This window comes from Falco naumanni, chromosome 4, assembly GCF_017639655.2.
Source record: "Falco naumanni isolate bFalNau1 chromosome 4, bFalNau1.pat, whole genome shotgun sequence".
NCBI classification, from domain to species: domain Eukaryota; kingdom Metazoa; phylum Chordata; class Aves; order Falconiformes; family Falconidae; genus Falco; species Falco naumanni.
The window spans coordinates 62,974,202-62,993,453 of NC_054057.1; the positions used below are offsets into that span (position 1 = coordinate 62,974,202).

The 19,252-nt window shown below is 43.7% G+C and overlaps 1 protein-coding gene across 8 annotated transcripts in view; it reads left to right on the forward strand.

Annotated features, from left to right (window-relative positions):
- Nucleotides 1-19,252, forward strand: part of SMARCD3 (SWI/SNF related, matrix associated, actin dependent regulator of chromatin, subfamily d, member 3) — a 111,363-nt gene that overhangs the window by 37,641 nt on the left and 54,470 nt on the right. For 4 of the 8 annotated variants that reach the window (XM_040590788.1, XM_040590790.1, XM_040590787.1 and 1 more), the window contains 2 exons: nt 11,582-11,796; nt 14,930-14,972. In XM_040590788.1, coding sequence (XP_040446722.1) covers nt 11,591-11,796; nt 14,930-14,972 — 249 coding nt within the window. In that variant the 5' untranslated portion in view covers nt 11,582-11,590. Of the gene's footprint in view, nt 1-498; nt 694-1,039; nt 1,133-3,571; nt 3,743-11,581; nt 11,797-14,929; nt 14,973-19,252 lie in introns of those variants that run through there. The other 4 variants (XM_040590786.1, XM_040590793.1, XM_040590791.1 and 1 more) reach the window with 3 other exon arrangements.

Here is a 19,252-nt window from a genome sequence, read left to right on the forward strand (position 1 = left end):
AGGGGTTAGTTCTCAGCCTCACATGCTGGAAATGCTGCCAGTGAATGTTTCTGTGCATTGCCTGCCAGGTCCCTGGGGAAAGGGCCTGGAAACGAAGCACAGAAGGAGCAGTGGGAGCAAGGGAAAACCATTGTTTCTCACTGCTCGCCTGCTGCATTTTCTAGTGGCAAAATGCTCTCTGTGAGGTACTGGCTTTCCCTGTTACTGCTGAAATTGCCCCCTCCCCCTTTCCCCTTGCCCCAGAATTTACCATCCCCTGGTGCAGAGGAGAAGTTGCGGCACCTCTAGGAAAGAGCTGAGATGTGTTTTCAATTTGCCTCCCGCTTATCTCTGCTGTTTGGACAGAGAGGTTTAAAAAGCTGGATTTTCTGTCCCTGCAGAGTAAACACACAGAACCCAGCAGCATGAACTATTTCTGGCTTATCAGTGGAGGAATGCAGCAGCTGAGGCTTAGTGCGAGTGGGCCGTCAGGAAGGCCCTGAAGGGGCCCCCTCCCCACTCCGCGCTATTAGAAGTGTGAGAGCCCAGCAGGACTCAGAGGGGAGAGTTGGAGAAAAAGGCAGAAAAGGGAAAGAAAGAGGAAGAGAGAGAGTGAGAGAGGCTGAGCAGACCCTGATGGCTACAGACGAAGTTACAGGAGGGGCTCGCAAAGCTACGAAAAGCAAACTTTTTGAGTTTCTGGTCCATGGGGTGGTGAGTCGGGAAAGTTAGTGAGCTGGCTGGCTCTGAATAGAGGGATGAGTGGAAACTGGAGGCTCTGTGCTGGGCTGGATCGGCTCCTGCGGTGTGCTCCTGGGGCGCTGGTAGCTGCCTTGCCAGGAGAGCACCGGGGTCTGTAAAGCCCCCACAATATGCACTGATTCATTGATAATATAGGCTTGTGTCTGGGGGGATGTGTGCTGTGATTTTTGCTTTGATTCTCCATGAATGGTGAATAGCATGTCTTTGAGCCTGATCATGGTGCAGAATCTGCACTGGATCTGACCCAAATGGGCTTGTAGGACACTTTGTTCTGTAATCAAACTTGTGTTTTTAAAAGCAATTCTGATGAAAGCCTGATGAAGCCTTGTGGTACTGCCTCTGGTTCTTGTCTCCAGTCTTGGCTCTTATATATCCTCTGGCTACTTAACAGGTGACTTTCAGGGTCTTGAAGAGATTAGCTCTGCAGATCTGTAACAGTCTATGGGAACTCACCCATGACAGAATTTCAGGGTGCCATGCTTAATTAAAGCAATCCTTGAGGGTCTTTAAAAATTTTCCAGTTTTTGTTTAAGATTCAGGTCCTCAATCTCCATTTAAGGGGAAGTGCTAACTCTGTTTTGCTGCCATTGGAAATGGTGTTCTTTAAATGACTCTCCGGTGACTGAGAGCAGTAACCATTTATAACATTTGGATTTCTTGCATTGATACACATTTAACAAAAATAAGATTGTTAAAGAGCCCCAAGGAATGCAGATATTGTTTGGATACTGATGGTCCCCAGCATTTTCTCTCTTGAGGATTCTGGCACCTCCTGTGACACCTTTTTGAAGGCATCAGCTGGGGGCTCCTGTGCAAAGATCGTGGAAATGTGTGGAGCTCACAGCAGGTGCCAAAGTTGTCTCCGTAATTCAGGCTTGCTCCATACACGTCAGATCTAGCATGTGTCCTGCAAGTCCCGGGCATGGTGGGTCTTGTGAGGCTGAGGACTTTCAGCCGGCATTCTGTGTCTGTGGGAACAGTGAATGGTGATGCCGTGCATGTGTACAGGAGCACTCTGGCAAGGGTGGCAGAGGTACTGGGTGGCTGCAGAGCAGGCGTGTGGGACTGTGGCGGTGGTTCTGCTGTGAACATGTGGGTTCCTTAAGGTAGTCTGGCTCAGGATGGCTGCAGCTGGGCAGAAATGTAGGTGAGTTGAGAGGGGTGGGTGCATGGGATGCTTTTGCTTTTTCCAAGGTTTGTGTTGGCATTTGCACACCAGTGGTCTTCCTTTAGTATCAAGAAAAGTGGCAAAAATAGTTATGTTAATTTGCTCCTTCTGCATCTAGATGGGCTTCGTGCGAAAGTAGCTTGCTAGCCTCTTAAGCATGGGAATTTTTAATTTATACTGGAATGAATATAGCAGAACTCTTTTCCATTACTTATTTGGATACTAGAAAAGTCTGCCTTTTTTGCCCTGGAAGTTTTGCCACTAGTGGCATCTTACTTGAATATCTGTGTTGTCATCTTCCTGCTACTTGCTGGTGAGACTGGGGCTTCTTGGCTGTTACTCTGTTGCCTAAAGACCTCGTTTATGACCCTCTCCTTTCCTCAATGATGATCTCCTTCAATTCTGCTTCTGTTTCCTTGCTTCTTCTAGTTTCTTCCTCACCTCAGCTTCATTTTGATCACAACACAGGTTGGGGCAGCCAGTCTTCCGTTACTTAAAAAAGATCAAAAAAGTTATAAACTCACTTTATCTCTTTGGGTCCTGTATTCTACCAAATAAGAGAATGTGCCATCACAGCCGTTACCTTGAGTTTACATATTGCTAGCTATTGAGTTTTATTACCATCCAAGTACGTCAGCATTTGAATTAATTCCATGAAAAACCAAGTTCACTTGCAAAAAACTGGAGTTCCTTGGAGTCAGATTCTGCTCTCATTTCAGGGAAAAAGCTCCTCTTCAGATTACTTATTATTTTATCTATTATAACATTATTTGATTTGATTATTGCAGGCTTCTTTCCCCCACCCCTTACCCCCCAAGTGCAGGGAGTTAAATGGAGGTAGAATATTGGGAGAAAATATTTTGCTATGTGAACACTAATAATTTTGCAGTATTTCCTAAGGGCAGTTAGCTTATGGATTCGCTTGATCTTTCTGGAAACATATGTTCCTTTGCTAAGGTCACTTTGCCCTTTGCTCTTGTCCACCTGATCCTGCCTTTGATCTTTTCCATATTGCTAGCTTCGAAGATGTCTTCTTCCTTGTTTATCCCAATCAAATAGGATACCTCTGAAAGGTGTAATCTCTTAATGGTTAAAAATCTCAGGTGTCATAATTAATTCTTGTCCTGCTTGAATTCTAGAGGTTGGTTGGTTGGAAGTTCTTTTTAAAAGGTTAAATTTCTTTCAGTTATTTACTTTTACAATTCTTTTAATCCCGTTTCATCAGGGTCTTGCACACTGCTTTTGTGGAGAGGATTATTTTCTTTTTTTTCCCTAAAGGCTTCATCTTTTGCTTTGTCCTTTTCTGTTGCTCCTCTCTGCTCTATTTCTAGCAATTCTATGGTTAAATGTGGCTTTAGTCATGACATTTATGTTGATTTGTCTCCATATTGATGCAGTTTCTACTGTTCAGTAGTAAATTTTGGGCGGTCCTTATGACATCTCCCTCTAGGTGTCCAGCTGTTGCCTTAAATTTTGCTGACCCAAAACAAATTCCTAATCTTCCTGCAGGCCATTTCTTTCCTCAGTTTCTTCTCTCCTCTGCACCCTATATTATAGGCCTGCCTGCTGGATCCCTTCAATTGATGTTACCTTGCTCTCCGTGTCGGTGTGTGTCCCATCGCTCCTTTTTTTTTCCTAGTCTTTTTTTTTTTTTTTTCTTTTACTCAAGCAGGTATCTTCCCATATAGCCTTGAGAAAGTCCATGGTGCAGATGTTGTTAAAGGTCTTGTCCAGACATCTGTCCTCTTGTGACTCAATTGCAGCAGTCTTCTCCTTGGTGCCTTGTGCTGTCGACCTTGCCTGTGTCATCTTCACACGAGAAGCTGCTGAGAGGTTCGTTTTCTTGTCTTGTTCTGACCTTTTTAATCTGCTTCTCTGTCCTTATTCCATTCTCACTTTATCTTCCTTCCAAAACCAATCTTCTTGCCTTTTATACAGAAGATACACCTATAAAGGTCTATGTCCCTTTTTTAACTATTGAGTAATATCTGTAGTTACAGTATACTTGCTGTCAGTTCAAATCACCTTCTTTTTCCTGTAGTGATCTCATCCTTTGTCCTCTGTGCTGTGCTTAGGAAGCTCTTCCTGTTAATATAAGTCTTTATCCATATTTATTTTCTGCTAATATGTGTTTCATAGTTCCTGCTAATCTCTACAGTTTAATATTGGTTACACATCAGGACTGCTAGTTTATACAAACTGGTGTATCACTTACGTGACTCCCTTGCTTATCCTCAGTCTTCTTTTTTGCTTGGTTATTTGCTTGTCAAACTTGGTCATAGAATTTTATGTTAAGTACAGAAACGTTATGTGCAGTGGTATTTAGTACAGTGAAAGAAAGGTCTCAAAGCATGTCATCACATAACCAAATATTTAATACAGTGGTAACTCATTGCCAGTGTTAAAACAGACAAAAAACTGGGTCTGGTGCCCCAGGGATGTGTGTGGCGTGTCTAATAGATTTGTCAGTGATTTGGAAAAGGGGATGAGCAATGAATTCTTTAAACAAGTTTTGCATCTCCTCATACATTGCTGTGTTTTAAGTGAACTGGAACCGTGCAGGAGGAAGGCTTGGCTGATCCTGGGAGCTGCCTAGTGTGTAGCCGCAGCCACTGCTACTAAGAAAGCAAGTAAACTGCTAGCCTGATTAAGAAACGGGACAGAGAATAATACAGAAGGAGTTGTAAATCTGTGGCATGTACTTATAAGAATGTTTTTTTGATTTTGGTCATCTGTGTGACAAACAAGCAAAAAGAGTGGTACTACTTAGAGGGCAGTAGTAGTAGTGGGAGGCCTGTGAAGACTTAACCAGTAAGAGAATGGGCTTTATTATTAGTATTATTAGTATTTATTTGTAATATTTAAGGGTGGAGACATTAGGCAAGTTGTAAAACCTCTGTCACTGGAGGCTCTTAGACACTGGTTAAAGTAGTAAATATCAGAGGTGATGGAGGTACTGGTGATACGTCCTTGAGATGAGAAAGGACTGGATGACCCCAAGGATGATACTTCAGTGTGTTATAAAAATCGTATTTGTTTATTAAAAGAGGAAGAACTAAAGATAATCTCTCCAAATTGAATGGTGATCTGTTTTAAGTGGATAAAAGTGACTGTTTCTTCTAGCCAGCCTTCGGTTTGTACAAGGTGAGGAGAATATATTAGGTTTGAAAAAAGCAAAACTTTGCTAATGAAAAATATCTCACTAATTTTTATATTATCATGGATATAAATACTTTCTTGCCAGAGCATAAATCAGCTAACACTAGAAAGACTAGAAAAGAGCCTTGTGAACTGTCATTTTTGGACAGTTTGTTCTGCTTCCCTACCACCAGGCTGTCTGCATGGTTCTCTGTGCTGGGACATTATCAGGGAGCAGGTCATGGAATAGGGTCACTGGTTTGTGCATATGTATTCTCTGTTTTGCTAAGCAAGGAGACATGTGGGCTGAGTATAGGGCAGCCTGGAGACATCAAGGGACCTTACTGCAGTAAGAAAATTGGGAAGGTACTTGCAGAAGACTGGTAGAGTGAAAACATTGTACAGCATTCAGCTGTGTAAGCTGCCTGTAGAAAGTGAAAGTCTGTCCTTTCCCAGCCCTGGACTAATTGCAGGCTAACAAATACAGAAAAGTTCACACATAATTAAGAAAAGAAAATAATATTAATTCTAGGTAGGGCTTTACTACAGATCAATGTGATTTTATGCAGTATGGGCTTGTAAAACAAATTTGTGTTGCCCATTGAGAAAACCTGGATTTGCTGATGCATGTAGGTGCACAGATGTAATTGATCTGTGAGATGTTTGAATTGCTCTCCTGTTTTTTAAAAAAGGAGTACTGCAGGAATATGGAAACAGTCATACTGAATAGTTTAGCTCGTTGTCCCTAGTTGCAGGGAGCAGCAGAAGACTGCAGGGAAGTACAGGAGCAAGGCAAAAACCTGATGGTGCTTCATCCAAATACTCTGCACTTTGTAGCTCTGGAACTTTCTGACCCAAAGCTGCCCTCTATGTGTAGTACCTCTATATGGATTTTATTTATGTAGGTTAGTCCACTGATGTCTTCCTGAACCCATGTAAACTTTTAGCATTCACTGTGATTTGTGTCAGGAATTTTTGCAGCTTGTCTTACATAAAGAAGTACCTGATCCTGTCAGCTGCTAGCAATTCTCTAATTCTTGTAAGGGAAGAGACAGTGAGCTCTTGATCAGCTGCCTCTCTGTCCATGCTAGTCATGATGTTGCAGACCTCTGTTGTTGCCTCTCCCCTCCCAAAGCCATCCTTTTTACAGAGTCAAGAAGCACATTATGGTAGTTCTTCACACAAAATCCGTTCTATACATTTTATCACAGTAGTGGATGTGATCTAAACTACTAAAACGAGCAAGCAGATGGAATTCAAAGTTGGTACATAGGGTTTGTAATTTTCAATTCCACAGACTTTAAAATTTATTCTTGGTTGCATCCAAGTGCTTTGTTTGAAGCTTGGCTTGTGATTATTGGGAGCTGTGAATGGACATGCATGAAATAGAAAGGTGGTCACTGAACTTTGTCTCAGGTTACAATTCACAGTTCCATAAATGTGATGTTTTTTTGATTTTCAAGAACATTATTTAAAAAAGAGTGGAACCTGGAACACCCGGACCTTGATTCTAGGATGTGAGAGCTTTTGGCAAACAGAGGAAGGTGAATGTGGCAGACAAGCCAGAATAATTGCAATACCGGTGTTTCTGGTTACTAAATCTCTAGAAGATTCACAGACATTTTAAAAAAGGAACTCATATGAGGTAACATCTGTAGTTACAGGAGAGGAGAGAACCCATCTACAACTTGTTTTCTTGTACTTCTAAGAGTCCATTTTGAAACTGCACATTCAGTTGGGAAACCATTTGTGCAGTCAGAGAGCTCTTGCCATCAGACAGTATCAGTCCAAATTTCTTAACTGTTCCAGATACTACTTAACTATCTTAACTACTTTTAGATACCTCCGGACAGCATCTGGCATCTGCTCTTGCTTACGTTTATGCTTTATAGAAATCCCTAGCTACTGTAATGCTTTGACAGGATATGTTGTCTAGCCAAGGTAGCTTCTATTTTTAGTTAAAAAAAACACATGGTGTTTGTGTACTTGGTGATTGTTGTTGTTCCCAAAATCTGTCAGTTTCTCTGCTAACAAGAAGCCTGTGACTGTTCACTGCCCTGCCATCAGCGTCCTCCTGGGTGCTGCTGAGGTGGATCGGGTCTGTGTCCTTCAGAACAGGACATTGCTGTAGGTATATTGCATTGCAGTGACTCCCCGTGCTCTGTTCAGTCCCTTTCTGAGGCTCTTGTAGGTGGTTTTGCTTTTCTTTTCTTGACACTTTCTTTTACATGTCAGTTCTCCAGGTTATTATTTTCCTCTATCTGGTATGTCCAGACAGGAGCCCTCCTTTGCTCTGCTTCAACATTTTGGCTGCTATGGTGTTGGTGTCCCTTGAGAAGAGTCTGCAGCAGAAATGCAGAGAAAAGCACCACTCCAGCGTGTCTCATTTTTACCATCAGGCAGGAGAAGTTGTCTTGAAGAATGACAAAGAAGAGGAGGAAAGAGGCAGCCCTCTGGTGCGACAGGAGCTTCAGGCAGGGAAGAAAGTAGAAAAGCCAGATGTGTGACTTTGGAAGCTGGGCAGTGGAGGGTCTCAGCAGGGACTTGGCAGCAGTTTGGAGGGAGGTGGCATGCTTGCTGCACAGACACTGTGCTCAGCTTTGGAAGGGTGCAGCCAGGTCAGCGATGGATTGCATGCAGAAGTGCCAGCAGTTGGCAGAATTCTCAGGGACCAGTACACACACATGAACTACTGGTTGTGCGCCTCTCTCCATGTGCTGTACTGTTTGGCCTTGCCTAGCTGTTCTGTGGGCAGCCCTGCTCTGCTCTTCACTTCCATCTTCTCCAAGCTGTGAGACTGGTCCCCTCAGCTGGGGGCATACTGTGGTCTTCCTTGTTTCCTATGGCCCTCAGTGGCTTTGTCTTCTGTCCAGTAATGTGTTTGCAGTACCACAGAGTAATGTCTGTATGTGGAGTCAACAGAGGAAAAAAGGGGACAGGTCTGTGGGTAAGGACAGAGCTGGGTCAGGTGAAGGGCTCCAGGGTAGATGATTTCCCAGGAAGGATGATGTGTCAGTGCTGTTTTGTGCTGCAGCCTTCACTACAGACAATACTGGTTCAGGACAGGTTCCATCCCTCTGAGGAAGTGGGGGGAGGCAGTTCCTATCCCGTAGACAGATACACCTCCAAGATCTCTTTGAAAAGATGTAATGGTATTGCAATACTCTTTAGTATCAAGGCTTTTTTTTTTAATGTCAGTATTGTGAAAAATTCAGTGTATTGTCTGTCACTGTCTTGTCTTGCATAAGTGAGAGTAAAGCAAGCTTTTAGATAAGGCAAGGTACTTCTTGTGTATTCTCCTTTTATAAAGCTTAGACAGAGAAAGCATTTCTGTGCCTGGAGAGTCTGGTGGGCTTGCAGCAGGGAGGTGGCAGTTGTGTAATCATGTAATGAATAATATTTTATCTACAGGTGATATCAGAGATAGGAACATGAGAAGGGAGGGGAAGGAATGAAGCCGGGCAAGGGGTGAGACTGAATATGCTTTTGCTAGAGCTGTCTCGTTTCTCTCAGTTTTGTCCTTTCTCTGCATTTCTCTATTTTGATGCTTAACAAAGGGAACTGAAGGGGGTTCAGAGATGTTGGACTTGGATCGAGAGTAGATTTGGCTTGCTGACCTTGTTGTCCAGGGCTTAGGGTGTCCTTTATGGAAGCAGAAATGCAGGCCTGCCGTCTGGTCCGTGTGGCCAGACAGTCTCCAGGAGGGATGAACATGAGATGGCTGTGCGTAGGATCTCATCTCTTCTGTGTGACTGCCAAATGTCCCCACCTGACTGACAGGCAACAGCAGGCCCAGTGGCCTGCTCTTTGCTGGAGGAAGGCCGCAATGTGTAGATTGGCAGACAACAGAGAGATCTTAAACCAGGCTAAAGTCAGAAGCGTTTTCTGGGCCATTTGTTTCTGCTGACTTTGCCTGGGTCAGAGGGTGGGGGCGAGTATGTGGGAACAGCGGGCGCTGCTCCGTTCCAGCAGTTTGTATAGCTCTGTGTTCATGGGAGGAGATGTTTCCAGCTCTGCACAGAGCCTCGGTTCTGCCTGTTTGCTGCCTCCTGCTGCTGCTCTGCTTGGAGGCCATGCCCACAGCCACTTTCCCACACATATACTTGCTGAATTCACCTGCTTGGCTTCCTGTGCTGGCCTCTCTCCTACCTCAGCCTTCCTTCCCTGTCTGTACTAATTACGGCTCCTGTTTCAGTGCTGATTGTTCATTCCCCTCCTTTCTTTCTCCAGTTTCCTTCACACGTGCAAGTGTGAGAAACAACATAAGGCTTGTGATGATCGGGGAGGGCACTGAACTGGGGCTTTGGGGACTATGGTGGACTTAGGTGGGTAACGTGGAGGTGCAGGTCCAAATTATATTTAGAATTATATGTTATTACTATATATAAATAATTATATATTTAGAAATTATAAAGGGGTGAGATAAAGGTGAAATGAACTATTTTCAGTGGTTTTATTTTATATATTAACAGAGCAGAACCCATTTTCTTCCCACCCACCCTACAATGGACTGCCTTGCATACCTCCTGGGGTGCCCACACCTGGCTTTGGAGACCACTACCCAAGTACTTTCTCAGTCTTCAGCTGTTGATAACTCAGACAGTTTCTGAGCCAAACATCCTTTGCGGGGTTTTGTGGGCTGGCTGCCCGTGCGGGGCTGGTGGGCTGCCCTTGGTGGCCCGATCCTTGCTGTCTTTGCCCTGGTTTGTTGCTCTGGCAGGGGCAGTGAGCAGTCAGCCCCAGCCGCCCTCTCCAGGCCACTCAGGACTTTGCAAAGCTCTAGCAAATGCCCCCTTAGGTTACCTTGGACCACCTCCTTCCAGGTGGAAGACCATGGCATATTTACTTTTACTCTGGTGGATGCAGTTCCATATTTTAATCTGTTCTGTGCCACTCTGTGCCGGTGTCAGAGCTGCTCTGCCGTTACAGACCTGCAGGAACCAGACCTGTGCATGGCATTCAGCCTGTGGGTGTGCCGGGGACAGTGGCACAGTGACGCTTTCTGTTCCCTTCCCTGCCTCTTTTGCTTAGTGGCTTTTTTTGACCTCTAGTAAGCAGTGAACTGCTTTTTTTTTCTTTTTTCTTTCTTTTTTTTTTTTTTTCCTGGAAGTATCTGTTTAAACCCCAAGATCTTGCTTCTGTTGGGCAACAGGCAGCCCAGAGCCCATTGTTTTCCATGGGATGGTTGGTTTGTCTTTTCCCATGCAATTCACTACCGTGTGTACTGAAACCCATTTTCATCTTCAGGTGTTAATTCTGTCTCATAAAGCCCTTCTGCAGTTCTTTGAAGCTGGCCTTCATACTTGCCAGGTTGAATAACAGCATTGCCACCAAACTTTTTCACTTCCTTGCTTTTTCTCTCTTTTCCCCCCTTTTTTTTTTCTTTTCTTTTTTTCCTTTGTCATCCCTGTCCCCTTCCCATCTCCCTCCAGTTGCTTATGAATATGCTGAAAAGCGTAAGTCCCAGCAAAACTCTGCATGTGCCTTACTTTTATTTTCAGAACCAATCACTTTTACCTCATTTCTAGCCTTTAACCAATTATTTAACTGTCATGGATGCCATTGCCTCTTGGTTTCCTTAAGTAGAGGGATTTGACTTTCAAAAGGCTTTTGTGTATGATTACTCTTACTCATATCCCTGGGTCAAATGTCTACAGAATGTTTATGTACTTGTCTGTATTTTCACATATACGTAGACATGTAATAAACATTTTGATAAACCTTAGAATGAAATGAAGCTCTTCTCTCTCTTTTTGGTTGCATTTTACAGGTGGTAATTATTTTACTGATGTTTTTCCTTGACTACTATAAAATTCTAGGGTTTGGAATTGAGTTTACTGTGTGTGTTGTACGGCATTGTGATTTGACCCACAGTGTCTCTCCAGAGCATGCTGAATCAACATATATGTCAGGACTTTAGAATGCCTACAGGGGCTGCTGACAAACTGCTACGTTCCTTTTTTTATTTTTTATTTTTATTTTAGAGGCTTGACCTTTTCTTAAAGGATTCTTGTCACTTCATGAACTTACACTGCTCTGCAGTGTAGGTGAAGGAGAGGGCTCTTAATGGAAAATGTTTTGTCATAGTGTTCTCATGGTTCACCTTTGCTTGCTACAGTCTCCCTACCGATCAAAGCAGCCTGCTAGTCAGTGGAAAGCTGTAGATGTGAGCCTGCTTGTGGCTTTGATTAGCATGTGCACTGCACCAGTTTGGACTGCATATAGCTGCCATGGAGCTTTTTCTTCAGTCTGAAGGTAGAGCTTTCTGCTGTAAGCTGGCCTGGATAAGTTACTGACCACTGAGTGTTTTCCCAAGCCTAGAATTTTTCATCCCTGTTTCCTGTACATCGCTGAATGCCTCTTTACGATGTCCAGAAAATACCAGAGTTCACATGCTCTGCATTGCTGCTTAGTGCTTAGTGGGATGGTCAAAATGAGGAACTTGCTGGAGCTAGTGCCTGATTACGTACAAATGTCTTTGCAGCTTAAGAAGCAGGGACCAAACTGGCTCTTCTTTCTGTTTTGCTTCCCTAGCGACCTGGGATGCCATCAGGAGCTCGAATGCCCCATCAGGGGGCTCCCATGGGTCCCCCAGGCCCCCCGTATGTTGGAAGCCCCTCTGTGCGACCTGGGATGCCCCAGACTGTGATGGAAACAACAAGAAAACGCACTGCACCACAGCAGGTCCAGCAACAGCAGGTGCAGCAAGTGCAACAGCAGCAGCAAGCCACTCAGAACCGAACTAGGAGGTGAGTGTTCCGGAAAGAAAGCATGGAAGGTCAGTCTGAGGAAGAAAAATCAGTATCTTTTTAGCCTTAGGTAAGACCTTTAAGATTGAATGAGACAGAAGGGAAGATTTATGTATTGTCAGTTTCTTAAAGCAGGAAAAACATTGGTAAATTTTACTTTGTGAATGGTCTTGAACAAACTGACCTTTACTAATATCTGGTTTTGCAGTTATAATGCTTTTACCATGCAGGTTTATTGGGCTATAAATCTGGCTGCTATGTTTAGCCTTTAAAGTTAATGAGCAGTTCTCCTCTAATATAGTATAATTTTTGTATTGTTTGCTATCTGTTCTGTGTGGTTTCTCTGATTTCTGACTGGCTAACAAAATGGTTTGTAAATGAGACAAGTGGAAAAAATTTTTGGTCATGTGAATACTTGTACTATGGTCACTCAGGGGAGTGGTCAGAAAACTTGCAATTGTCACAGGGATTCCTATGTATAAAGTAAAAAGAATGGCATAAGAAATAATTTCATAGGGTTAGAGGGATTCTTTTAAAGGAACTTTCTTTTCAAAATGCCCACTTTTTACAGTGCTGAATGCATTCTCTCTTAAATAACAGTTTGCTAATTTCCTTTTGCAACTTATTAGATGTCAGCAGTCTTGAGTTCCAAGTGTGAGCTGGTTCCTGATAAATAGGTAGGGTGCAGTCATCTGGGTTGTCTGCCTTTTGCAAAAATCACTGTAGGTGTGTCTATATAGATTCAGACAGTGTTCTGGTGGTGTTGTTGTATCTAGCTGTAGGTAAAACATGACTCTTTAAGCTCAGTGCTTCAGGAACCCTGCTCTGTCCAGGTTATATGCCTTGGATCAGCAAGCCAGACTGGGGAATTCTTGTGTCTGGAATGCATCTGGAAAGGACACCAATCCTGAGAGTATTAATGCATTATGACTAAATAACATAGAACACAGAAGTAATGTGTGTGAGCGCAGCATGTGAGTACAAGAGGTGCATAGAATCTTGGAGGTCTTGTCCAGCACTAGCCAAAATTACATGTTCCATAGCACCTCCCAGGAGGTACTCCAGGGAACTGCACAAAATAATGCCAAGCCTTCCAATGTACAGGGTAGATATTACCTGAAAATTTGCCACTGCTGGATAATCAAGGTAAACTTTAGTCATTAACTACCTAGTTTCTAGGGATCACTAAAGAAGAGTGTTTTCTAGAAGTTGATGGTCTAACTTATAGAAGGAAGCAGTTCCCCCTCCCCAGTTCAAAATGTCAGTGCTTCTAGTTTGGAACCCAGCAGTAGTCTCGACTGTAGTGAGTCCAGCTCACACCAGTACTTCCTGGGTACTCAGGAAAGTTTATCTGTTTCCTCTGCCATGCCTTCCCTCCAGGTGATGTGTTGAATGTTTTCCCCTTGTTCATTTCCACCCCCCTGTCATTTCCCATTTAAATTTTTCTGGTTTTTGAGGCAAACTTTTCTGGCACCTTGGGTGAAGTTCTGGGAGTAGTTGTATCGTATGTTTTATGGCACAAATGGGCCAAGAAGGCGTAGTCGTCCTGTCTTGGCAGGGTTGGTGGAGACAAAAATCTCATTTCTGTAATAGACTCTTGGAGAACTAGTTCAGACCCAAGTTGTTGCGGGATTTGGATTTTTGTTACTTGCTCTTTAATTGCAAGCCTTTGGGGCTGTTGCAGGTGCATGCATATCCCATTTCCCTTTGGGAGGGTGGAGCTGGCTCAGGCATTACTTCCAGATTCTGTGAGGTGTTTCAGTGCAGGTTTGATTTAGTGAGCCGTTGGAGGTTCACACCATGTAACGTTCCAGTCCCATTATTCCTATGCTTTTAAAAAGGGACATTGTTCACCTATGAAGTTGGGTGTGACTGTGTGGATGAATTTTCTGCCCCTGAGGAAGGCTGTAGCTTGCACCTCTGGGCACAAAGAGTTCTTCAGCCTTGGTTTATATGACGATGAGGAAGAATCTAAGAATCTGGTATTTCAGGCCTGGCCTATTATTAGCAAATGTGGGAAGGGAATATGTCACATCAATGTGTGTGGAAACAGTTTTTATGTGAACGTGGCTGATGACAGACCTTCTCTATGAGAATAGTAAGGAGGGGCATCCTTGTGACCTGGCAGAGTGGCAGCAGGCAGTTTGCTTTCTCCCGTTTGTCTGTCACAGATGGAGTGATTCATCTCCTGCTTAAGATAAATGCCTCATAAATTAGAGAGGTGAAGAATAAGGCCTGAATTCCCTCCTGGCCCTGCTAGGGAAAGCTAGGTGACAGATTTGGTGGGCATGAATGGTTCTTAGACTCTGAAGAATTCAAAAGACAATGTATTTGGCAATCTTCCTGACAATACCATTTCTTAGGCACATATACATTCATGTGTATGTACATGAACACAAGTATGTTTTTAAAAGTGTAGATGTATCAGTGGGCTTATGTATGGGTATGGACACACTATGTATATACACTGCAGGCGCACATGTATCTTCCCACATGTGCATTCATAGAGGTGAGCAAATACAGAACTGTAAACCCGCTTACCTTTGTATATCACTCATGCAAATATGTTACAGTAAAACAAGTGTATATATGTAGGGAAGGATGCATATATATGTATGTATTTCATACATCGAATGAACTACACCTATATATGTGTGTTTCATCAGCACTCAATTTTGGGCACAAATGAATGAATGAATGCACCTCATCTGCTTGAACAAGTTCATGTCCTATTTACAGGCAGTCAACCACTTACACATGCACATGCACAGGTATAGCCGTGCACACTTTGACATGTGCACGCTGTGCTCTTACACATTTTTTCTGTATCTTCAGAGAGCATGTGCACTTGCACGTATTGCTACCCTGCACCGCAGAAGATGCTGTGATCAAAGAACTTGCACACTTCTTTCCAAGATGCATAACAGACAGCACTGATTTGTTCTTAACTACCTACCTCCCCAGGCTGGTGAGAGAAGGGGTCCTAGGTCCTGGGCATGAGTTAGACCCTTTTGCTGATGCATGCACAGCTGTGCACCAGCATGTGGAGATGTCAGGATAATTTAGCAGGTGGCCTCGTTACTCCTAGATCTGTCACCATGGTAACGTGTTTTTTTCTTTAAAAAATGTACAGTGCCAAGAGGAGGAAGATGGCTGACAAAATTCTCCCTCAGAGGGTGAGTCGCTTTCATTTCCTATTCCCTTCACAATCAGTTCAGCATCTTAGTGTAATTAAAGGGATTTTAGAAAACACTTTCACTTTTTGTTTAAAAATCTAATTAAAAAGTAAGTAGGCAGTGGGTGAAAGTCTAGAGAGCAAGGCTGGGGCTGGGGCTGGGGGCTGGGAGCGTGGCGTGCAGCCCGGCCTGTGCTGTCCTCGTGCACTGGGTTAGCCGAGCCAGCACTGCCACTTGCTGGATGGATGGACGGTGGTGCTGGGCTGCAAAGTACGCGACTTGACGCTGGGGCCCTCTGGGTCTTAAGGATGTTTTTGATCAATTTTCGAGGCTGGCCAAAAGCTGGCTCAGAGCGCAGCTGTGCCTGTGGGAGATGGGCTCGATCCCCGGTCTCTCTGGCCTGGCAGAGCTGCCAGGTTCTCCTGTCTGTGGTCATGTCCCGGTAGGGCTGAAGCGAACCTGCATAAACAGCAAAGTTCAAGGGGCCTGCATTGACTGGAGAGTTATTAATTCTCTTATCCTTGGGGATATGTCTAGCTTTTAGTGTCTGCCTGTGCTTGATCCTCAATACTTAAATCTTCTGCTTCCTTCCTGAACATCCGAATGCCTCTCTGCTCCCCTTCTCCTCTTCCATTATTGCCAGACTTTTTCCTTCCTGTGCCGTCTTCAGTGCAGGTGCCCCAGAACCTGCTGTGTCCTGAAAGGCAAGCTTCCTTAATCTTCAAAACACACATCCTCGGCATGTCTTAGTCCCGGTTTCTTTGGCTTCTGGCGCTTTTTCTGGGCTCAGGATCCCTGTGGCAGGTGTGTAGATCTCCATGTCCTTTTCAAGTCTACCCGTCTGCTGCTAGAGTAAGCCCAAACTTTCTGGCAGCCTCCAGATTCTCTTCTTCAACATTCCACAGGTACCTAGTGCTAGCTGCCTGAGGAGGCACGCTCACTTTGGTACTCCTGATGCCATATTATCACTTCTTTTCTTGTAATTCTCACCACCCTCTGGAAGCACAACCTTTCACAGGTCAGCCATTAGTTCTCTCATGCTTCTGTCTTGACAGGACGAAGCTATCATCACATCCAGCCCTTTGAATTACTTGTGGCCTCCACGGTCGTTGTGTTAAAGCCTCATTCCTGCTCTGCTCAGTCTGGGCTTTCCTAGAATGAAAGCTATGTTTCTTGTGCTGTCAGTTCTGTCTGTCCCACACAAATTGTTTTCATTATTATACATCCGGTATGGTGAGGCTGTCACTTTTAAATATATATCTATTTCAGGGCTTTTTTTTTTTTTTTTTTTTTTTTGGTGTCTGATGCCTTTATAAGCTAAAAAGGTCGCAGAACAGAGGTAACCAAGTGTTTTTGGCAACAGAAGACTTGTGCCTCTGTTTATCAAATCTGTGATTATTCTTTAATAGGTAGCCTTATTTAGGTATGTCAAAAACCTATACAGATGTGAACTCCCTCAGAACCGTGCTGTCCCCAAGTCTTCTTGCCTTTCAGTATCTTTCTTGCTGTCAGCCAATAATTTTAACTAATGGAGTGATAAAGCAACACAAATTGCTAGAGTTCTGTCTGCAATAGAGTTTTTATCAGTGCAGCTGGAGTGGAGTGCTGGTATTGATGGTGTGATGTTGTGTCTGGCTGCAGCCAGTGTATCAGAACCTCCTTATGCTCGCCGTTCGTTGTATGGGGAGATGCTGTGTGCATCAGTGTCCTGTCGAGCAAAAGATTTGCACTGGTGGCTGTGGAATGGAATGCATGTGAAACATAGGGTAAAAATTCCAGCTTTCTGGAGCTACTTTTGGAGTATTTTCCAGCCAATCAACATCTGTTACCCACAGACTTTTTTTACAGAATCTTGCTTGTGTTTTCTGGGAACTGTGAAGGGGAGAGGGGAAGATATTTAATACCTTTTATTCTTGACAACCATCTTGTGTAATAGTGGAAGAGGAGGTGGGTTCTCAGTGTTACTTGCTGTGATAGGCAGCTGGCAGAGAGAACCTGCTGTTGGACTTCTGGGCTCTGATCAAGGCTGTGCTATAGTGCTGGAGCGTATTGCTGGTTGGGTAGGGTTGCTCAGCTGCTATGCTTCAGCTATTTGAAAAGGATTTAATTTTGCATGGATATAATCATATGAGAAGGTTCAACCTAGCAAACTACTTCATGTAGGAGGATAGAATTATGGAACTGCATGGGACCTCCTGTCTGGTTCCCTCTGTCATGGAAGCCATGACACAATTGCTGTCTCAGGACTAGTTAGGCTCCTTACTTTTAGATCTGGCAGTGGGTTTTGGGGTTTTTTTGGTTGTGTTTTTTTTTTTTTTTCCTTTTTTGCTAGGCTTGGCAAGGCAAGTGCTTTTAGTTTGCCAAGTAAGAGGGGCTCCCCACAATTCTAATCATCACAGTCCTTCATTACATCTATTCCAGGTTAAATTCACCTATTTCAAACCTCTTTGCACGTACCTCTTAGGAGACCAGAACTATGCATATTATTACAGATTACCAGTATCACAAGTGCTTGGAAGCCACTAATGCATTTTTATCTCTACTGGAAATATCTAGTGATGCATATTGGGATCACATTTTATTTTTTATGGCCTTACCACATTGATACAGTATATGGTCATTCTGTGACTGACTGATAAAAGTATTTCTGATTTCTGTTGTTTTAACTGATGAATGCTCACATTAGAGCAGGAATTCTGGATATAGACTCTGTGTAATGCTGTTTCATCCTGTTTCTATTATACTGTTCTTAGCTTTCTTTCATTCTCTGTACTATCCTCTGCCTTGTATTGACAGTGCCACCCAAATCTGTCATTCTTAAGTTTTGTTAGCATACTTGTCCTTTTTGCACTGGATCTGTTAATGAAAATATCCAAATAAAATCAGCTTCAGAAATGGTCCATGACGTACTTCCCACTTAATACTTTTTTTTTCTGTGCCCGTTTTTTACCACACATTGTTCTTGTTCTAATCCCTATTTTTCAGTCTTAAGTAGTGGTTCCCTTTATGACTGTATGTCAGATGCTTTACTTAAATGCAAGTTGATTGCATCTACTGCATATCTTTTGTCCGAAATGCAGTTTTAATGAAAAGAAAGACTTGGTTAAGCCCAGGCTGACATACTGTAGCATAACAAGGCTTAGCATTTTTTGTAGCGTATTCACCATTAACTCTAGTTCTGTGCAGCAGGCTATATCCCACCCTATTTTCCTTGCCTCTGGATCCTTCCCTTGTTATCAGGTCACTGAAACCCTCACTGAGTTTCGGAAAAGTTCATAGGCATCTTCATTCATAGCCGGGGATCTAGATCCCTGGAGCTGATGTGGCCTTTGTGGCCCAAGTCTAGCAGTTGTGCCTCAATTTTGACCTCAGGCCACAAACTGTCTGTAGAGAAACACGACTGCACATCACATTGCACCTCTTCTTTCTCCAGGCCTTGTCTCCTCATTACTTCGGGACAGTGTCTTATTTTCTGTTAGTTCTGAGTCATTACATTTTTTCCCAGGCACCGTGACTGTGATTCACTGTACTGTTTCTTCAGCTTCCTTGCCTACCCATTCTGATGCAAGAACCTCAGCTGAAAATCGTTCCGACTCCATAGCTGTGTCTGTCTCTGCTTTTCCTCATTTAACTTGCTGAGTGGAGTGCAACTTTGAAACAGCAAGCTGCTTCTCCTTCAATGGCATGCTTGTCTCTTGGTACTGACTGCTGTTCCAAACTCTCTGGGTCCCAAATTGCTGCGAGGACTTTCTGTCTAGCTGTGCTCATAGGTTTTTGTACAGCTGCCCTCTGCTTTTCATCCTCTCTACTTCATTCTCCTTTACACAAATATTCAGCCAGCTCCTGCTGCTGTTCGCTGACTACCATATGGGATTCTCTGGACAGATCTCATACCATAATAGCTGTCCTCTTGTTGTTTGGTCAGTGTATGGCTGTTGTCCACCTTTCTCCATCTGAGCCAGCTGGAGGTGAGGAACACCTGGATCTGCTATTCACTCATAAGAAAGAAATGGTTAAGGATGTGATAATCAGTGGCAGCCTTGGATGTAGCAACTGTGGAATAATGAATTTTGAGATCTTGAAAGGAATGAAGAAGGAGAGTAGCAAAGCACAGACCCTGGACTTCAGACAAGCAGAGTTTGGCTTATTCAGGGAAGTGGTAGGTGTGATCCCATGGGAAGCAGCTGTGAAGGGCAAAGTGGCTCAGGGAAGCTGGCAGGTCTTTAAGGACTCTCCAAGAACAAGAGCAGTCTGTCTTGATATGCAGGAAAATTAGTGGA